The sequence below is a fragment of the Monomorium pharaonis genome, chromosome 4, assembly GCF_013373865.1.
Source record: "Monomorium pharaonis isolate MP-MQ-018 chromosome 4, ASM1337386v2, whole genome shotgun sequence".
Taxonomy (NCBI): Eukaryota; Metazoa; Arthropoda; class Insecta; order Hymenoptera; family Formicidae; genus Monomorium; species Monomorium pharaonis.
This window is the reverse complement of record NC_050470.1, coordinates 2,290,254-2,309,110: the sequence shown is the minus strand read 5'-3', so window position 1 is coordinate 2,309,110 and position 18,857 is coordinate 2,290,254. Positions and strand designations below refer to the sequence as shown.

Below are 18,857 nucleotides of genomic sequence, written 5' to 3'. Positions count from 1 at the left end.
ACCGCAGAAAAAGCCATTATACACTTTCACACGAAATTGATCATAGTTCAATAATAATATTAAAAAATTTATAATTGAAATGTACATAAATATAAAGACGATGATGCGCGTTCTTTTCGTGAGTGCCAGAATTGTAGAAAAATTATCTCGAATATCTTTCGCAATACTCGTTGAATAACTTATTATTCAGTGATGATACGGCATATGTATGTGTATGTATGTATGTATGTGTATGTATATATATATATATATATATATGTGTGTATATATATATATATATATATATATATATATATATATATATGCATAGTTCCTTTCCTTTATTTCATAATCATAAAATGACGATTCTATTTGCAGTCTGAGGTGCGCTTTTATAAATTCACAGAGCTTTTTGACTTCACATATGAGATGCGATATATTTAAAATCGAATACACGGCCGGAGCGGGTGGAAGGAACGATTTTTGGTGTTTTGCGCTTCTATAAATCTATCTAATCCTATATACTTTTAGCCGCGACGGTCACAAGTGCCATATAATATACTTATATATTTTTTTATTGGTACTATCCGAACGCAGCACGCACCTTGTTTTTTTTAATACCGCAAGTTAGTACAGATTAACAGCGATTTAAATATTCACGCGTTGCGTGCTCTATCGTATAAGTCTCTATTTGTTGTAATTTATATAATATATTCTTCTGTTCTTCTAGAATTCCTTTGCAGTGACTTTAATTCTTTTTATACGATATTTTATTCCTTTGTTACTATCGTATTGCTCAACCAGTGCCTCGAGAAACCTGCGCTCAACTTGTACCAATAAAATCCGATCGTCTTTGAATTATTTCTTTCTCCCTCCCATCTTTCAACATTATCGATATTATCTCAATTAGACTTTTATCTGTTAATACTTATTAAATATTCTTTTAATTATTGTAGATCACAGACAACTTGTTCTTAATCCATAAAAACAATTCAATTATCTTTTTTTTTTTCTCCACAGATTACCGATGTGTATAGAATGTGCCTTTCACGGTGTAACGTGTACGTGTGTGGGTATTGCTCAGTATGTGTATGATCGCAGAAACAAACCGATGTCGAGCATTAATTACATATAGTCTTTTTTGTACATCTCGCCCACTTTATTACCGCATGGAACATCGATATTTTCAAGGAGATGGGAGGCTCCAGGCTTACAAATAAGCAACTTATACATTTTCAGTAAAATATTCAAAGTTTCGATATACAAACGCTATAACTAAATGCTCACGGGCATTTCGAAGTATTACTTAGGTACTCTCCAGGATTCTAGTTTCCATGCGGCAAGCGTTTGGTCGATATCACGGGCGATGTTAACGCTAAAATCATAACGTAGCGTACAGCTAATTATGTTCATGGCCGACATTGAGACGATAATAAGACGAGCCGTTCTTTTTAAAGCCGCCCCGAGGAGTAGCACGAAGCTCATTACGACTGATATTATCGAGATTACAATTTTACTTTAAACTAATGGGCTTTAAGTATGTGTTTCACTCTTTCAGGGATGCCCGTTAAAACTTGTGTGCAGAGCAGCTCAATCTTGTCAAATATCATGTCGAACAGTACACATCAAAAGAAAAAAAGGCAATTTAACGGCGACAGGTCTGCTCTTTCTAATTGTGCTCTCAATACTTATTATTTTTCTTCTTGCTCTCTTTCTTAAGAAATGATTCGAATACTGAAAGCGCACCTAAAAACAACAGGCATTATCTCGAGAGAAGTCCTGCCCTTGAATTATATACCGAATGTTTTTTCGTCTTGTAAACTCATATAGATTTAAATGCGCATATGTAGTCATAAGACTCGCGAAGGTACCTACGTTTCTTCGTGCGTGTCGGTCAGGTACCTGAAAAACGTTAGAATTTGTGCGTGTGGAGATCATAGTACATGGACGAGGCCGCAACGGGGTGCGGGAGGGTGGACACTGCGAAACGCGCGTTTTTACTTGCAAAAGCGTGTCGCCAGTTAATTAAAGTGGTACGGACGTAGTGTTTCGTCGGTGTGTTTGATAAAAGTGTCTAAGACGCGAGTGGACACATCATGATCACACAGCAAGCGAATTACCTGATAATACTCGTAACGTTTAATGGTATTTAGCTCACAGTTTTAACTGATTAAGGTCTTTAAAATAGTTCATAGCTAACTCGAGAGCTACTTTAATATACATGTAGCGCGCGACGTAGAACTTCGCCACGCGCGCTTTTTTTTTCCCCCTCTGCGTTCTCCGGATGGACGTCCGTTCGGTATTGTTGAGTGAACCAGAGGGAGCGTATACTCGGTATATGCTTCGTTGCAAGTTATGCATCGGTCGTTTTGAGAATGGCGCGAGTCCAGCACTTTGAAATTCAATCAGTTGACAGAATACATAGAGGCAGAAAAACATTTATGTGTGAAAAGAAACTTTTTAATGTCTGACGGAGTGAATGCCATTATGCATGGACAAGTTTCAAAAATTGACGTCTTGCAGAGGCAGATTTATAATCTGCTGCATATGAATTTTTATCTTACAATTATTATACAATTCAAGATTTTAGGACTTGTGCCGTTGTCAGAGCGACGGATTTATTTCCTCTCTGGACAAAACGATCGCCTCCACAGGTCGCGGATACATCGTGGAAAATTGTTTAAAAATATAGAGTGTACCCGAACGCTACGTACACGACAGTAAGGACAGATTCTTCGAAATGCGATATACAGGCACGAGATTCGCGAATTGGATTTCGGTTCGTGAATCACACTTAGACAAGCTAGAAGAAGGCATCGTGCGAGGTAAATCAATCTGGCGCGCGGAATATAACGGCTGCCGCGTGCCAACATTAAACACTGAGACGAGAAACGAAGAACTTTTCTGGCGCATACGAGCTTCGCGTTGAAGATGTCGCATTCTAGAGAGGCTGCTGCCTCCCTTGCACGAGTTATCAATATTTCGCGATTATCGAGTAGGAAAAAGTACGCGTTACGAAATATTCGTCGTGACATCTTGCAAGTATAGTATCGGCGCTTGTAACGGGGACAGATTTACGATGAGAGAAATGGCAGATTTGTCAAAGGTTCCCTAGAATCGCCGTGTATTCGCATACGATTTGCATTGCTCGAGAGAGAGAGAGAGAGAGAGAAAAAGAGAGAGTACCGAGTGTTGTGCCTCTGGTTCACTCCGTGAATCGCGAGGGTGGACTTTTAGTCGATCCTGAGACAGAAAGGTTAACTTCTTGGCTCCTTTCTCGGTCAAGAAAAAGCTTCGGCCGCTGTGACGCCTTGCTTCTTCATGGACGGCGATGATGATCGCCTAATGTGGTCTCCACGAAATATTATTCAGACCTTGAAAATGTCGCTTCAAACTGCTGCCGTCGGCCCAGGGGGAGTTGAGATACTCGTCGTCATTGTCTTGCTCAAGTTTCTGGAAGATAAAAGCAAACGTGAATTACTAAGAGATACATCTCGGATTTACACTATTCAATTCGATACGATTCCCCGCCATCAGTTACAGTATGTAATTGATTTTCAGCTTAAAAAAATAGTAAATTGTTTCTTGACCTATTTAAAAAGATTATGTAATGTTTTGAACTAGACATATAACTGAGAGGCATTGTGCTATGTTGGCCTTTAAAAATCGGGATATTTTATCTTCACTGTGTATCTTTTAATTCAGTTTCATCCTGAACGTTCTGCATATTAGTTTAAATTCGTGAATTCGAAGCCCCTTTGATATCCCAAACTTGCTCGTCTATGTGCAAACAGCGCGTATGACCCTAATACCTCGGTTTCTGCAAGCTCGCGCAGCATTCGCGAACAAACGACCGCGAGAATTTCGGCGAGGTAGGAGAGAGAGAGGCTCCCCTAAGGGTTGTCGTTTGGAAGCTATGGGGAGGGCTGAGAAAGCAAGGGTGAGTTAGGCGGGGCTTGGACGGTTGTTGGGTCAGAATCGATGTTCGCGTCCTTGCTTGGTATCAGCGTGGCCTCTCTCACGCATTCCGTATAAACGTCAAAACCGCAGGCTCACCCCCAGGTTTGCGTGGGAGTACAAACTCGCGATTGATCATTGGCGAACACGTGCGAACTCGTGCCGCACGGAAACGTGCATGCGTCGAGCATTTACTCGGATAAAAAAATATAGGTGAATTAAATAACGAAGTTATGTTGGAAATTCGCTGTGTGTAGGATAACAGTCTCTCAGCGCGTTATGATTCTGATAGTTTAGATATTGAAAAATTTACAATTTCAGTATCTTCAATAATTTAATTTTTTCATAATGTCGAGATATTTCTGTAATTGCCGCAGGATTTCCACCAGGAAAGGAATAAAAGGATTTATTTAATCTCGATTATCCATTGTATAAGTTACACTTGCTATACTAAGAGTAGAAAAAATTGCAGATTTAATGCATCTTTATAATAAGTTCTTGATATATAAGTTTTATATATATATTAATAAGTTTTTTTTTAGTATAGAAAGACGAATAGTGTATCCCGAATGTCAATTTTCCCGAGAATATTTCTTTCTGTTTTTCGATTTACAGAATAATGATTGCAATTCTCGCTGACAGATGACGGAGTAAACTGGGGCGAAGTAGTATAAGTAGCTTTGCGTGAAGACTACTCGCTGCTACATCTCCTCGACAAATATACAAACATTGTCGCGCGTAGTTCTTTTCGTGAGAGCGGAACGGAATTTATTTACCAATGTAGAACACAGTCGCTCGTCCAGTATTTACTTAAATATGTTTGTCGATACTTCCACATACGCGCGGGTCGTTTATTCTAAAGAACGTTAGAGAAGTGCACTCTCGCGTTGGAAAAAGATTACGGAAAACAAGTTCGTTACGCTGTCGTTTCGCGAGAAAGTTCCCGTTTGGAAGATCGAGCACGAGGAAATAGGGGTGTTTGATCGTCGCCTCTGTCGCCAGCCTTTTGAATGGTAGATATGAATCGCGAGGGATACTTCGGATAGATTACACTCTGTGTGTGTGTGTGTGTGCGGTTGAAGGTGGGAGATGGTGGGAGAAGCAGCGGCGACTCGCAGTCTATCGCGCAGCCATTCGACCTATATATCCCTGCATCCCGCGAGTCGCTATTTATAGATAGATGCGCCGGTAGTGTGGTCGAGAGCACTTTAACTGCGTCATCGTTTTATTACATCGATAGCTTTTTTTACGAACAAATTATTCTTATGAAGTCAATCGTAAATTAAAAAAAAAAGAAAGCAAGGAAAATGCGAGAAGTCGAGAGAATAATACGACTTCCAGCCGGTCCGTGTCACGGTATTTCGGCAGCCATTCATTGAGCATTCCGCAGAATTCGTGGATCAATTTATCTTCCCTATCTCGATTCTACACCCACGATATTCTATCGCGCACGTTCGAACGGGGGCACTCGAGCACGTCGTATTCTCGTCGGAGATTCGGACTGCTACAGTTCGGAATTCTCTTCGATTATTAAATATTATCGTGCGTGGAGAATTTCTGTAACCGTTCATGTGCGGATCGGACATTAGGAATACGCGGTACGATTAATTCCGATTCGAATCGTGTCGTCGGACTAATGTAGTCCGGCGACGAGATCGAACTGTCATTAAGGATGTACGTGATCTGACATATTTTTACGTGCGATATGTCTGACATCTCTTCGAACCACTGAAACGATGTGCACGTAGGGGGGGAGTCGAAGTATTCTGTTATACTTGTATCGTTAATGTGTCTGATAAAAGATATTCGTAACGTACGGTTTACTTAATCACTGAAGAGATGTACGTTCCAGCGAACGTCTTTACGTACAATGTCCTCAGAACGTTGATATTTGTAAAATCTACCTACATTGTTATTGTTATACGATGCGTCTCGTAATTGCAGGTACATACATGAATATTTCGAGCTGTTGCGAGCAATTTGGCAATCCGATTGGTTTTATACAGGACAAAGGGATGCTTGTTCACATGAATTTTGTTATAAACCGCGAAGGAAATTGTCTAAATATTCCCATGACAATGTCATACTTGAACATGAAAACCACGCGGATTGCGAGATGACATTTTGCGCTCTCAGCGCGCTATTTCTATAACGAGTCATCATGCATTCAAGGGTCTCTACATCTGACGTAAAATTATCGCATCTGAATGAGACACTTAACGGCCAAGTTAGCTCCTACAAACTACGTAAATACTCCTCTCTGCGATTACAAAGCAGAGATGGATAAATGGGGGCGAGAGAATGAGAGTTTTATTCCAAATTCTGTCTCTGCAAGTTCTGTTATTCGCTTTGCACTTTGTCACTCATTTAATATATTTTCTGTGTATCTATGCCGGAAGGAAGAATTCGCGTCGCACTAGCTTTTCCGGAGCTCAGACAGGATTACCATTCTTAGGGAATAACTCTGAATCGTCAGCGATTGCGGCTAAAGTGATTATGCCTATTTAACTCTTGGAAAGGCTTTTCGAAACCCTACAAAAGACCTGGAAGACGCTCAAAAGTGATCGAGCAGTCAACAACCAGAATAGCAAATCTGGACGGACTTTTTATATTGACACATATCCAAATTCAATCGATACTATGAGGTTTTGGAAGCGGTGCTTACCCCTGAATGGAGAGCGAGTTAGGAATCCCGTCAAGACTTTCCCTGCTGATGTCGTCGGCCATTGCGACCTTGAGTTGGTGCCCGAAGCTCGCCAAATCCTCCCTGAAGGCTTCACTTCCGGGCGTCAATGCACCGCTAGTGGGTGGCAAGGGTGTATCGCCGCCTTCCCCTTCCTCCCCTTCCTCACCCTCTTCGCCACCTTTTACGAGGACTTCCTCGTCTTCGTTGTAGATCTTGAAGTAGGCGATGGTGAGGTATATCACCGAGATTATGAAAGACGGTATCGGAATCGCCATCGCGTACACAAGGTTCATGTACACCTGAGGAACACGTTTCACACATGTGACCAGAGCTCGGCAGAAATTAATACGCGTCCTGGGTCGCTTTGCCCAAACAGCGACAGCGTTTTGTGAAAGAAATCCAGCGAACGAATTTCGACCGGAAGATTAATCTAACTGTAAATATTTTTTTAGTTCCTCAAGTTACTCAAATATTTCTATATATTTATACCGGAAGAAAGATCACGACGCATTAAGTTTTTCTGGAGTTCAGACAGGATTACCTAGATAGGATTTCTTAGAGAACAACTCTGAACCGTCAACGATTGCGATTAAAGTAATTACACGAATATTTTAAATCAACTATTCGAATTATCGACCTCAAACTGCAAGTGAGAAAAATTAATTAACAAAAGTAAGAAAAAACTATGTGGACTCATACTGTTTAGTGGATAATAAAGCGAATGAATGGCAGCACGAGTAGTGAAACTGTAACTATGTAACTCGACAAGTGGTAGCAGTCGACGTATGATCGATCATTTATGGATATTTATATCATGAAATAACTGAGCGTTATATTCACCAATTAATTTATAACAGTAATTCGTAAAAAGGAAATATTACTCGATATCACTGTGGCAATTTCATTGCTGAGACACGGCCGTGTTGATCCTGCAAAGTGACTTTTCTGTAAATTCGGCGGTAGAATGTCTCGAGGGAGAAAGAGAGCCCGTGTTATTCGCACCACGTGATCCTATTTCTTCCTGTCGTCCATTCGTTCGAAGGATTGGCACTCGTGCAGCATCGGGAGCTGAGCACGGTGGCGGGCATTTCCGGGGATCGCCGATGTTATCGGCGGTTTATAATAGCACGCCGGCCTGCACACTTGTGGAAATTGGATTTCTGCGCGCCGGGAGAAATTTTCTTTTCTTCCGGGCGGCGCGTCGCACGCCGCGATGGCTTCCGTCTTTGTCATCGGCCGCCCATTCAACCACTTGAAATGCATTGTCCGTCCCTTGTGCAGGCGGTCGCATTTCCGTTAACGCTACTCCGCCGTGCCCCACGCTTGGAAAATCCCTCTTCCGCCTTGTTATCTGCTTATATCTTCTACACGCGATCTTTCGCACGTAAGTCCAGAATTAAATTTTCAGATACGAAAAAAATAACTGTATGCTAATTGTCTCAAATGAATATGGCGATTATTTTTTTTTTAAACTTGACGAAAATTATGCCGCTCTTGAACGCGTGATTGAAATTACGAGAGAGATCAATGAACTCCGGGCATTCTGTAGGAATAAACGCGAGACTCATTTGCAGCGTAGAGTCGCGATGAAAGTGGCAGTCAGTGGAATAACTCTCGGGGAATAACTCCGTGTTCCAATTAAGGCTGATTCCGCACGAATTCATTACCATGATCTATTTAATCATTTCATACGGAATACACAGTTTCGGCCGCTTTGCTTCCGATAGGCGGCCGCAGTATTGATTCTCAAGTGCGCGGCTCGTCCTGGCATAAACTCGGGCAAAAGTCGCACTTTCGCGTGACTCGCGCATACCGACGTATACGGGGGCGAATCGCTGACTGTATAATCCGGTCACCGGGTTATAATACGGAAGTATTAAAGCCACGTCAGTCTGACGGATGCCATCGTGTTGCGAAGAAATTTCCGTATATCCTGGATTTAGGGTTGAAGATAGAGATAGGGGCGTAGGATACGATAAGAAGGTCCGACGCGTGGAAAGTGCATATAGTAAACGCTTAGAGACCTGCCACATGTCGAGGTCGCTGATGACTATCCCGGGATCCACTTTCGAGTAGTAACAGCTAAAGTTCTGCCCTATGTTGGCGTACTGCCGGTAGAAAATACTGCAATTCAGCATTGGAGGGTATCCACAGCCTTTTACGTTGGGGAACAGCTTGGCCCCGGTGAAGTACCACATGGAGTCGTTGCCCATGAGACCTGCGAAACTTCACCTCGTTATTGTTCGGCGACGGGAACGCTTTCCAGCGGGAGAACAACCGGAAGAGCAAACCGAACAAAGAAAAGCACGTATAATGACTTCTGCATACAGTATTCAGCGATGAATCGCTGAACCTTTACCGGAGGAAACTTATCTTTCTCGCGGACGTTACATTAATTTTTCTCCCCTCTGTTTATTGGCCTCGTTAGGGATTGCATCTATTTCTAACGATTTTTGCACATAGAATCAATCGAAATAATTCGTCACAATGTAAATTTCTCAATTTGAATAATAACAGTTATAAAAGCGTAAAATGTAAATGATAAAATATTTATTTAGATATAATGCAATTATGAAAAGTTAACGCGATTATCAATTCTTTGAAATACTGTAGTAAAGTGACGGTCCAATTATAAATCAAATTTTAATTGAAGACCAAATTTGCAAAATTAAATGTTTTACATACATGTATTAATTAAATTGCAGAGAACTTTTTTATATTCTTAATTTTTTTTGTAATTATAGTAAAATTAATTTCTAAATTATTATTAGTATTAAGGAAAAAAGTGAAAGTTACCTTTAATAAAACTTTTGTAATAAACTCTCTAATTACTATTTAATAATTTTTTGAAATTGTGATAACTCTTAATAAATTTAATACACTAAATACTATAACATATATTTAAAAAGTACATTTAAATATACTACTCTCATAATTGGAATTTTATACAAATATTTAAAAACATTTTTAAATATTTTCCAAAATTTACAATTGTGATTTATTGAATACATAATAATTTGTTTATGAAATTAAAACGTTGCTTACATTGACATTAATGACATTTATAAAATGTTTGATTATAAATTTACACGAGAATTAATGAAAATTATTTTAATTCAATTACTCTTTATTGGGACCATCACCTACTTTTATGGCCAACGGTTTCTGTTACCCCTTTGATTAGGGTAACAAAATACGATTTTACAATTTCATGGTATTTACAGTGTCCAATTACAAACGTCTGTGATTGTGACATAAAATATCAATTACATGGATAATCACAAGCTGCTCTTTTCGTTTATATAACCATATGATCGCTCTTTCAAAAACAAATATGGGTGAAACCGATTCAGATGAGGTAGGATTGAATGTAATCTCCAATCTTCTGTGATATCACTTTGTACCTGTAGGGAAAGCTTTCGGCAGCCCGTTCTCATCATCCGCGGCAAAATTGTTGTCGGGGTCCTCGATGTACTCGCCTAAGGAACGCTCGTAACGAGGCATCCGCTTGCTCCCTTCGTCGTCCTCGACACTTCCTACCACTCCGCCTTCCCCGTCCGGCCCCTCGGACGTGTTATCCGATAGCTTATAGTTGACGCGTATTTGCGTGCAATCGTACAGTTCCTTAGTGCAACCCTCTCTACAGGATGTCCATGAGCAATTGCTCGTACCTGGACTCAACGATCATTCATGGAAATTCGCGCGGCCGCGGAATATAATCAAGCACAACACACAGAACATTCGCGCGTGAACAAATAACTGGAGAATGATGGCCATCCGAATACACGTACATACATACATACAGCCATACATACATCAAATCGTAAGAATAAGTGAAAGTGTATGAGACAGCAGATTAAATTGATGATTCCGTGAACACAGCGCGGAAATAATCCTTTATAAAAATTTATGAGACTGAAGCTTGCAACTGTCAACAATAGCATATACATATTATACATAATTCATTGCAGAATTTATGAATCGTTAATTTAATCTTTGGGATTAAAAAAAAATTATCACCTGCCATTGATGTGTATTTAAATTAAAAAAAAGAAATTAAAAAAAAAAAAGCTCACAGTCGCCCAATTTCAACTCCTAAATCAATGCGACACAAAGTGCGAGAGGATAGACCATGCGACCATGAAACAAATATAGGAAACGTGCGTGCACCAGAGGCGAAGACGATGGAAGCAGAGAATGCTCGGGGATTGAATCGTCAGAAAGTGTTTTGCATCGCGACGCGAGTTGCAGGGCTGTTGACACGAGGCCGGTGCTCAATCGTGAAGAACACCTGCACCCTATTGACGTCCACGAAGAGAAGAAAATTCAAGTGACGAAGGAGAAACAAGGGGACTCGACGAATGAGTGTGTGAGCTGCGGGGGTACCAAAAGCACAAAGACACCAGTTGCGTCGATCTTATCGCGACTCGCCACGGCCTCTCCTCTGACCAGCGATTGGTCTCCGATCGGTTCTTCCTTTTCATATCTTTATATTTTTCATTCGATAGTTAACTTTGAAAATATTTGTTTAACATAACAACAATAGAAGTTTCGCTGGTTTCTCCTTTCTGATTCTATTTTTTAAAGAAAACGAAGAAATATTTGGTCAAATTTCGATTAGCCACTAATATTAATGATACATATTCTTTTAAGATTTAAAAGATATCTTTTGAATCATGCGGAGACGCTTGTTTTCAATCATTTTTCGAGCTAACGCATGTACATGAATTTTACGTTGCGGTATTCGTCTAATGTCAAATTAAAATGTATAGGATAATATTAAACTTTTACATCACGTATTCACGCATATGTGAGGGACGACCTAGCATGAAAGGCAGATGCATGCGCCTGGGGAATAAATTCATAGACTTTTTTCACAATCTCCGTGGAATTTATCGTGATCCTGAGCGAGTTAGGAAATCATTTCCCAAGCGGCAAAGAAAGGAGCAATCGCGACGAAACAACGCGTTCTTTAACGTTATTTAAGCATTATAATCAAAGCGCGATTACTTTCGTAATTGTTTTTTCAGTCTGCTGATCTTACGATCATTAATATGAGGTAGATGCAGTTGCTATTTTATGCCAACTAAATGAATTATGATGCGATAAATATTAAATTAAACGCGCGGAAACGTCAGCTGTCCTGTCGTTCTTTGTCACTTTTGTTCGATCTGGAAATAGCCTTTCCAATCATTCATGAAGCTCGCATATTTTGACGCTGACCTAATTCTGTAAATTGGGATTTACGTCAATTCCTGATATCCGTCTGTCGTCGTCTATCGCTTTTGGTCAACGTTAAATATTTTTAGAATATAATATTACACGATTTCTACTTTTTGCTATAAAAAAAGTTTTGTTTTTTCCCCGGTATTGTACGTGGTTCTTTTTTTGTATCGACTCATGTACGATATGTCTCTCTCACAATGAGATCAGACGTGATTTGTGAACGCGATTCTTCCTGCAACTTTAAAAGGCACCTTTCGTCACATACATACATACAAGTGCAAAATGAAATGTACTCAACTCATACCAACAAACACACATGCTTGAGCGAAGAAACAGAGAAACATGAAGAACTGCGAATCGCGGGAAGGAATAACTTCAGAAGAGCGAGAAGAACGGAGTTCGGGACAGAGAATACACAGTGCATGCAACGTGGAATGACAACGAGAACGAACAGGCGAAGATAAGGGTGCCGATTGTTCACCTCTTTTGGACTCAACGTCGATGGTGACACACTCGGCGGGTCGAGTGTCAAACTGCATGAAGATGGTGGTGAAGGCGGGGTCAATAACGAACGGGACCAAGAAGAGGAAGGCGAAGAGGCTGAAGGTGCTGAGGAGGATGAAGAACGCGGTCGTGTAGAATAGCAGCTTCTGCAAGAACGTCTGCTTCTCCTTTTCGTCCGCCATCTCGGAGAACAAACGGCAGTGCTGGTTTCGTGTTGGAGGCTCCTAAGCGACGTCGTCGTCGCCGCCGTCGTCGTCGTCGTCGTCGTCGTCGTCGTCGCCGTCGTCGTCGTCGTCGCCGTCGTCGTCGTCGTCGTCGTCGTCGCCGTCGTCCTCGGCGTGCTTGGTGCTCGTCGTCAGACGTCGGACATCGAAGAGACGGAACGATCTATAGGCAATTCGCGAGTATTTGTCTTCTGCTTCTCCGTCTGGAATCGCGAGTCGAGTTTTCTTTGTGCGCGCGTCCCGAAAGACCTCGCGGAGTCATCCCCTCCCTCCCAACCCCCTGAGAGATGATTTCTGTCACGGAGATTCCCGGGGGTTAGTATGCGCCGGAATGCTTTCCGGTTAAAGACGAGATTCTTTTGCATGCATTGTGCAACGAGCGCCATTTATCTTGATCATTCTGAAGTGACGCGTCGTATCGATTAAACGACCTTTTTTTTCCTCCTTTTGCGACGTACATTCGGTCGAATGATGAAAGAGTATAATTTTTTATATTATCTAGAGGTTGTGTGATGTTGTGTTTCACAGACTATTTTATCCTTTGGCAAACTAGGGGCACGTGTATAGGGCCTGTAAATGGCAGTGGAGATAGGTTAAATCGATACTATCAGCAATGAATCTAATATTCCTTTTATCGTATTCTCATAGATTGTAGTAATCTCTTTTTTTTTTTTTTTTTAGTGGGGAGAATTAACTATATATTTCTATATCTTGCTCCGGTTTAAAAAGAATTCCATCTTGTTTAAAACGCAAATGTTATTAAAAATAAGTATTCAAAAATTCATGATTCTCGAATTTCTCACAGTATAACCCCATAGAACCTTTAATTTTAACGTAGGTTATTGCAGGAAGTGAACTATCGGACAATTACGTGTTTCCAACTTCTACGGTCTATGCCACTATCGACTTTCGGCACAATGACGCGATCGTTCGATTCTCGTTACAGATAAATGAGACGGACAATACCCATTAACGTCGTATAGCCTTTGGTTTTCATCGAATTCTTGTTACAGATAGAAGATTTCTTGATTTCATCGCCGATATTTGATCGCTATATATATATTTTATTATTAAATTTTATATGAGTCTTATATTCATAAAAAATTGGTAAGAAGAAATCAGAGAAAGACGGAATCTACGCTTATTAAAATGCCCGAAGCCTTCAGTAACCAAGATAAGCTTGTTTCTCAAGTTTCTTGGCGATCAAAGGAAAAGAAAGCAATAGAATTTTCCACTGAAAATTTCTGACGTCCTAAAGAAAAACGGAACAATCGTTTTTAGAATTCATCTCAACTCCGAGATCCAAAATACTTCTTTGCACGTTTTATTACATTTTATTTGTATGGATTACCGTCACGCATACACATTGTACGAGGGTCGATAAGGATAAAACTTATACGCCGAGTTTTAAGGTGGTTTATGTGAGTTCACGTGGAGACGTTTAATCGAAGGGATTAAAGACTTTATATCGTGTCCTTCATGCTTAAAAATAACTATTTACTTACGCAGTTTAATTCTTAAAAGAAGTACAAATTAATGTAATAAATGAAAAGTAAGTTATTTTAGTTTATGAAAGAAAAAAGAGACAAACGAAAGACAACGATCTATCTTTAATTAATTGATTAGAAAAAATCGCAAAATTATTGATTTACTGAAAGTAATGTTATTCATCTAGAAAAAATAATGCTTAATTCATGCTGTTTACTAAATCTCAATTTAAATATCAATTTACGAGTACCAAGATCTGATTGCTTTACTTATATTAATAAATTTATATGCGCGTACATGAATGTATTTCTTATGACACACACAAAAAAGTACTTGTACAACTTTTCTTAAGCTCGCTGTTCTTCAAATACATGATTTACGTCCTGGGCTATATCCTCCTGTACAATGTGTCTCTCTTGCAAGACTACATCTAACCTTTCCTTTGTTCAATGTAACTTTTATAGCACCTAGGGTAGCTAACAAAAGTCACGATTATTTCAAAATTGTTAACAGTTAAGACATTGTTTTAATCAAATTAGATTTTAGAAGTTTATTATTAATTTATTTTATATACGTAATTCTATTTCGTAGTTATTCTTTTCGCGCATCCGATTCTCTATATCGAGAAACACTATTTGCTCTTATAGGAGATAAAGAAAGTGATAACTTGCGCCATGTTAACTCAAGAACCACTTAGCATCCAAGAAAATAGCCGTTGAAAAGCATGTTCTTTCTCGGGATCTCTCAAGTATAAAGGCTTATGAATTAATTTCCTAGACGTAAACGATTCTAAGCGCTTTTCTCCATCGTGTTGCAAACTTACTCCCTAGAGACAATGTATTATCCTACATAATAGTCTCCGAACGTTTACTTGCGAGTGGATTTTGCTCGGCTCGCGAAAATTAAAAAATCCCCCTTTACAGGATCTACGGGGAAAAACTTGCAACGTTTTCTATTTCAAGGCGCCTCAGGCGATGCTGGGGATCTCGAGCGGCTTGAGTCCCGACAATTTCAATCGGAGCGAGTCACGCAAAGAAAACTCGATCAGTCCCCTTCGGTTATCAGGGTCGACGTAACGGTACCCCCTATGTAGAAGATGCGAATGCATCAGGGCTCGGCGCCCTCTTCCTGTGCCCCCTCATCATCGTCGTCCACCCTCTGCTCCTGCTCTTCGATCTCTTCGTCTCCTATTCTTCCGCGCACTATGTCACACTGCTGCTCACCGTGCACATTTGTCCTCGCGACACGCGAATCACTGCGACGCTTTCGTCACGACGCCCTGGCCCGCCGCCGAGGGATGATAAAATCGGGGTCGAGAAAGAGAAGAAGGGGATGCAAGGCGCAAAGGGGGTGAGGCGAAGAAATAAAGAAACGGTGTACCGTCCCGCGGGTCGTAGGATCACGACGGGATCCGCATAGCGTGCGCCTTCAGTGACGAGCTCCCATCGGCAGACTTTCCACGGCAGAGCGAAGTCCGCGCGCGTACAAAGCTCTCGTCCCGGCCGCGGCGCCGACGGATGCCGGGCTACTGCAGTCGGTGGAGCTTTCGGGCGAGCTTATTTTCCAGCGATACCAGCGCCAACGACGACAGTATCTCGTAGCATCGACCGCCGCTGCCACCACCGTCGACGACGAGGACGACCAACGGCGCGAAGCGTCGTCCGGGGCGGCCCCCATAAACCCTTATTCCCTCTTCTTCGAAGGCGCCCTCGCGCCTTTTTTTCGCGATTACCTTGATGTACAATTTATTGCTCTTGCCGTCTAGCCAGACGGTCTACCGATTTATATTGCTATAATTGTATTACGAACTCTGTATGAATACGAAATACCTCCTTACTTTTTTAGCTTTTCTTGCATGATGCAATTTAGCTTTCTTAAGCTTCATTAAGATTTTTTATATTTTAAAATTGTAGAAGAAAAGAAAATGTGAAACTTGAAATGTCGTAATATGATTTAGATCTCTTTTTTAGTAAAATATATAATTTTTTAATATATTATATTTTTATATTTTATATTTATATTTATATTTTTAATTTATATTTTTATCATAAGAAACGTGTATTTAATTCAAAACACTCAGGATAAAACTTTAAAAGTTATATCTACTTTTCAAATTTTAAAATATTTTCAATTTTTGCATTTTTTAATATTTTATATTATATAACACAATTTTATAGATTATTCTATGGCACTATAATTAGCTTAATGATTTTTCTAATATATTGCTGTTTATTTTTTTTATACCTATTATCTTATTATTTATTTAATGCAATCCTTAAAAGAGAGAAACAAAAGAAAAACAGTTCCACCTTCGACTCAAGAATTTCTAAGGATCGGTCGAGAAGTAAGGATAACACATTGCTATTAAGTCGGAACCGAATGTGACGGAGTATGGATTTTGTCTTGTATGTTGAAGAAAATAACAGATACTTTGTTATCGCTGTTTCAGCATTACGACCAGTGTGTGTTTTAATCTTAAACTTTTAAATCTATTTATAATCGTTACTTAAAGTTCTCAAGAGAATATCAAATGAGATGTCCTCAAAACGGTGATCCTTATTTTAAGATGCAAACGTTAGATATAATAATCTTTTGATTAGAGAATTGCAATTACTTGGCTGAAAAGTTTATAGTAGTTTATACGATTCGTGTAAAATTTAACTAGACATTCAAGATATTGATCAAAGCACATTAATAATAATATACACACATTAATAATATCTGTATATATTCTCCTATTGAGAAACAAATTTTATCTCTCAGAATGTCAAATTTGAAGAAGATACAGGACAAAGAAAGTATTATCTTCTTTATATGCCAGATACTCCTTTCTTCTATCTGACAACCAAGCGCTGATATCCTTTGGGTTTAAGAGGGAAAACCAAGTACGCTGGTTGGAGTTTGAAGCAGTGACAAAGTTACCGAAACGAAGTTAAGTCCTACACTGAAGTTTGCTTCATCTACAAGATGCAGAAATTTTCAAAGAGATGTGCCTTCCATCGCCGATAGTTTCAGTGACACAAACTTATTTCAAGTACTCATTCATTAATAAATAGTCTGCCATCTCCTAGGTGCTATTTCCCTAAATGGAAAGATATTCTTATCGCAAATGACGTAATGAACGATCGGTCGAACGGGTCTCAATATTCATTTCCGTTTGACGACGACGAAAGCGTCAGTTACCGTGTAACTGCAGCTTCTGTCACGTCGCTGAAATTGTGCAAACGCTTTTAAGAAGGATGTCAAGCGACATCCTTCGCAGCAGCTTCCATTAACACGGCAAGTTTATTGTACGCTTTTCGATACTTTACGTCGCAATGGCTGTAAGATATAGAAAACAGTTTGCGCATTTCTCGATTATTAAAGCCAAATGCGTTTTAAATTTAGTTAGAGAAATTGAATTTTTTTGCTCAGAGAAGAAAAGTCAGTAAGTATATATACAAAGAAAGAAAAATGCGATTATCGACGATGGAATAAATGATTAAAAATCAATTCTATTTATTTTTTATTTGAAAATGTCAGTTAATAAAAGTTTTATAATCTTTGATATTGAAAGAGGAAATTATAATTTTTTTATAAACTTAAAGTGTTATTTAGACAAGAGTCTAGAGAATTTTTTTATCAATCTTTTGTATTGCGTCCATTCTTTTCTCATACAATCGAAGACATCTTTATTAAGATGTAGAACTGAATACTGAGCACGAAGCATTCTCGATTTGAAGTGTTCTTAATGTAGAAAGCTAAAAATTGCTGTGATAGTTATATATTACGAACATTATCCTATTAATTTAATTTTATCTTATTGATTCTATTTATTGTTATTAAAAATTAATACGCTAAACGTTCTAAAATTGGTATAAAATTCTGAATTATATGTAACAAATGAAACATTACTTTCTTTCTTTTTTTTTCATCCAAAATTCTAAGAAAACTTTTTATTACATATTTTTTACCAAAAGTTACTAGCCTATTAACTAATTTTTTGATTAACATATATATTTTATCTTTATAAATTTATCTTATGTTATAATACTTTAATGGAAATAATTAGGGAGACAATTTGATATAATTGAAAAACAATTCTCAATGAGTGTAAAAGTATGGAAAAATTAATTAAAAAAGAAAGTATTATATTTCCATGAAGGCGTTGTAATATGAAAATGTAGAATTTTTAATTGTTTCTAATGAACGCAACATTTCTCTAGAGATTTAAAATTTACCCTTTGTTCGCGCAATTCGTGCAAACAAAAATATGAATCATCGCATCATGCAAGTAATAGCAGGTAATTGGTTGGGCGTGTTTACGCGTAAAATATAAATAATTTAGATTACATATTTAATGTAAACTATTTAACTTTTACATGCAATTTACATAAACAAAGATTTATGGATCATCAAGGATTCAGATTTCATCAGAAATAGTAAAAATTATATTTTGTTATAAATACATAGTAAAAATTATATTTTTAATTTTTAATATTATATGCTTTTTATTTTATCAATAAAATACTAAAGCCATATTAATTTATGCAGTCATAATTTTGGGCAATAATACAGCCATCATATATAGTACTATCTCTCTTTAACAGCGGTGTGAGACGTCACACTGGCATAGTGAGACGGATTGACCTTAACGATGTTACCAGGGATGATGTTTCCAGACTGATTCATCCCTTTCGTTGACGGTCCTTGCGGAAAATTGGCCAATAGCCAATGAATCGAAATGTGGGCCGCCTGTTTTTGTGCCACATCGAATGTAAACGACATTGCCAAATCTTTGCTAATTGTCAGAT

At 38.9% G+C, this 18,857-nt stretch overlaps 1 protein-coding gene across 3 annotated transcripts; it reads right to left on the bottom strand.

Annotated features, from left to right (window-relative positions):
- Positions 1-695: 695 nt before the first annotated feature.
- Positions 696-15,284, bottom strand: LOC105830697 (protein tipE). 3 transcript variants are annotated; one of them, XM_012670200.3, is made up of 6 exons: positions 15,147-15,284; positions 12,330-12,739; positions 10,027-10,293; positions 8,647-8,840; positions 6,602-6,921; positions 757-3,432 (listed from the first exon to the last, which is right to left on the bottom strand). In XM_012670200.3, the coding sequence occupies exons 2-6, from the start codon at positions 12,532-12,534 to the stop codon at positions 3,369-3,371; spliced, it is 1,050 nt and encodes a 349-aa protein (XP_012525654.1). In that variant the 5' UTR covers positions 12,535-12,739; positions 15,147-15,284; the 3' UTR covers positions 757-3,368. The 3 variants fall into 3 exon arrangements, with proteins under 3 accessions (XP_012525657.1, XP_012525654.1, XP_012525655.1); XM_012670201.3 differs by having other exon boundaries at positions 15,142-15,274; XM_012670203.3 differs by lacking the exon at positions 10,027-10,293 and having other exon boundaries at positions 696-3,432.
- Positions 15,285-18,857: the final 3,573 nt, after the last annotated feature.

Excerpts from the sequence above, each read along its gene's own strand:
- LOC105830697 (XM_012670200.3), bottom strand. The coding sequence starts at position 12,534 with ATGGCGGACGAAAAGGAGAAGCAGACGTTCTTGCAGAAGCTGCTATTC. Across the intron at positions 8,841-10,026 it reads GCCGAAAGCTTTCCCTACAG|GTCTCATGGGCAACGACTCC; the intron begins GTACAAAGTGAT and ends GAAGTTTCGCAG. Across the intron at positions 3,433-6,601 it reads AACTCGCTCTCCATTCAGGG|AAACTTGAGCAAGACAATGA; the intron begins GTAAGCACCGCT and ends TTTATCTTCCAG.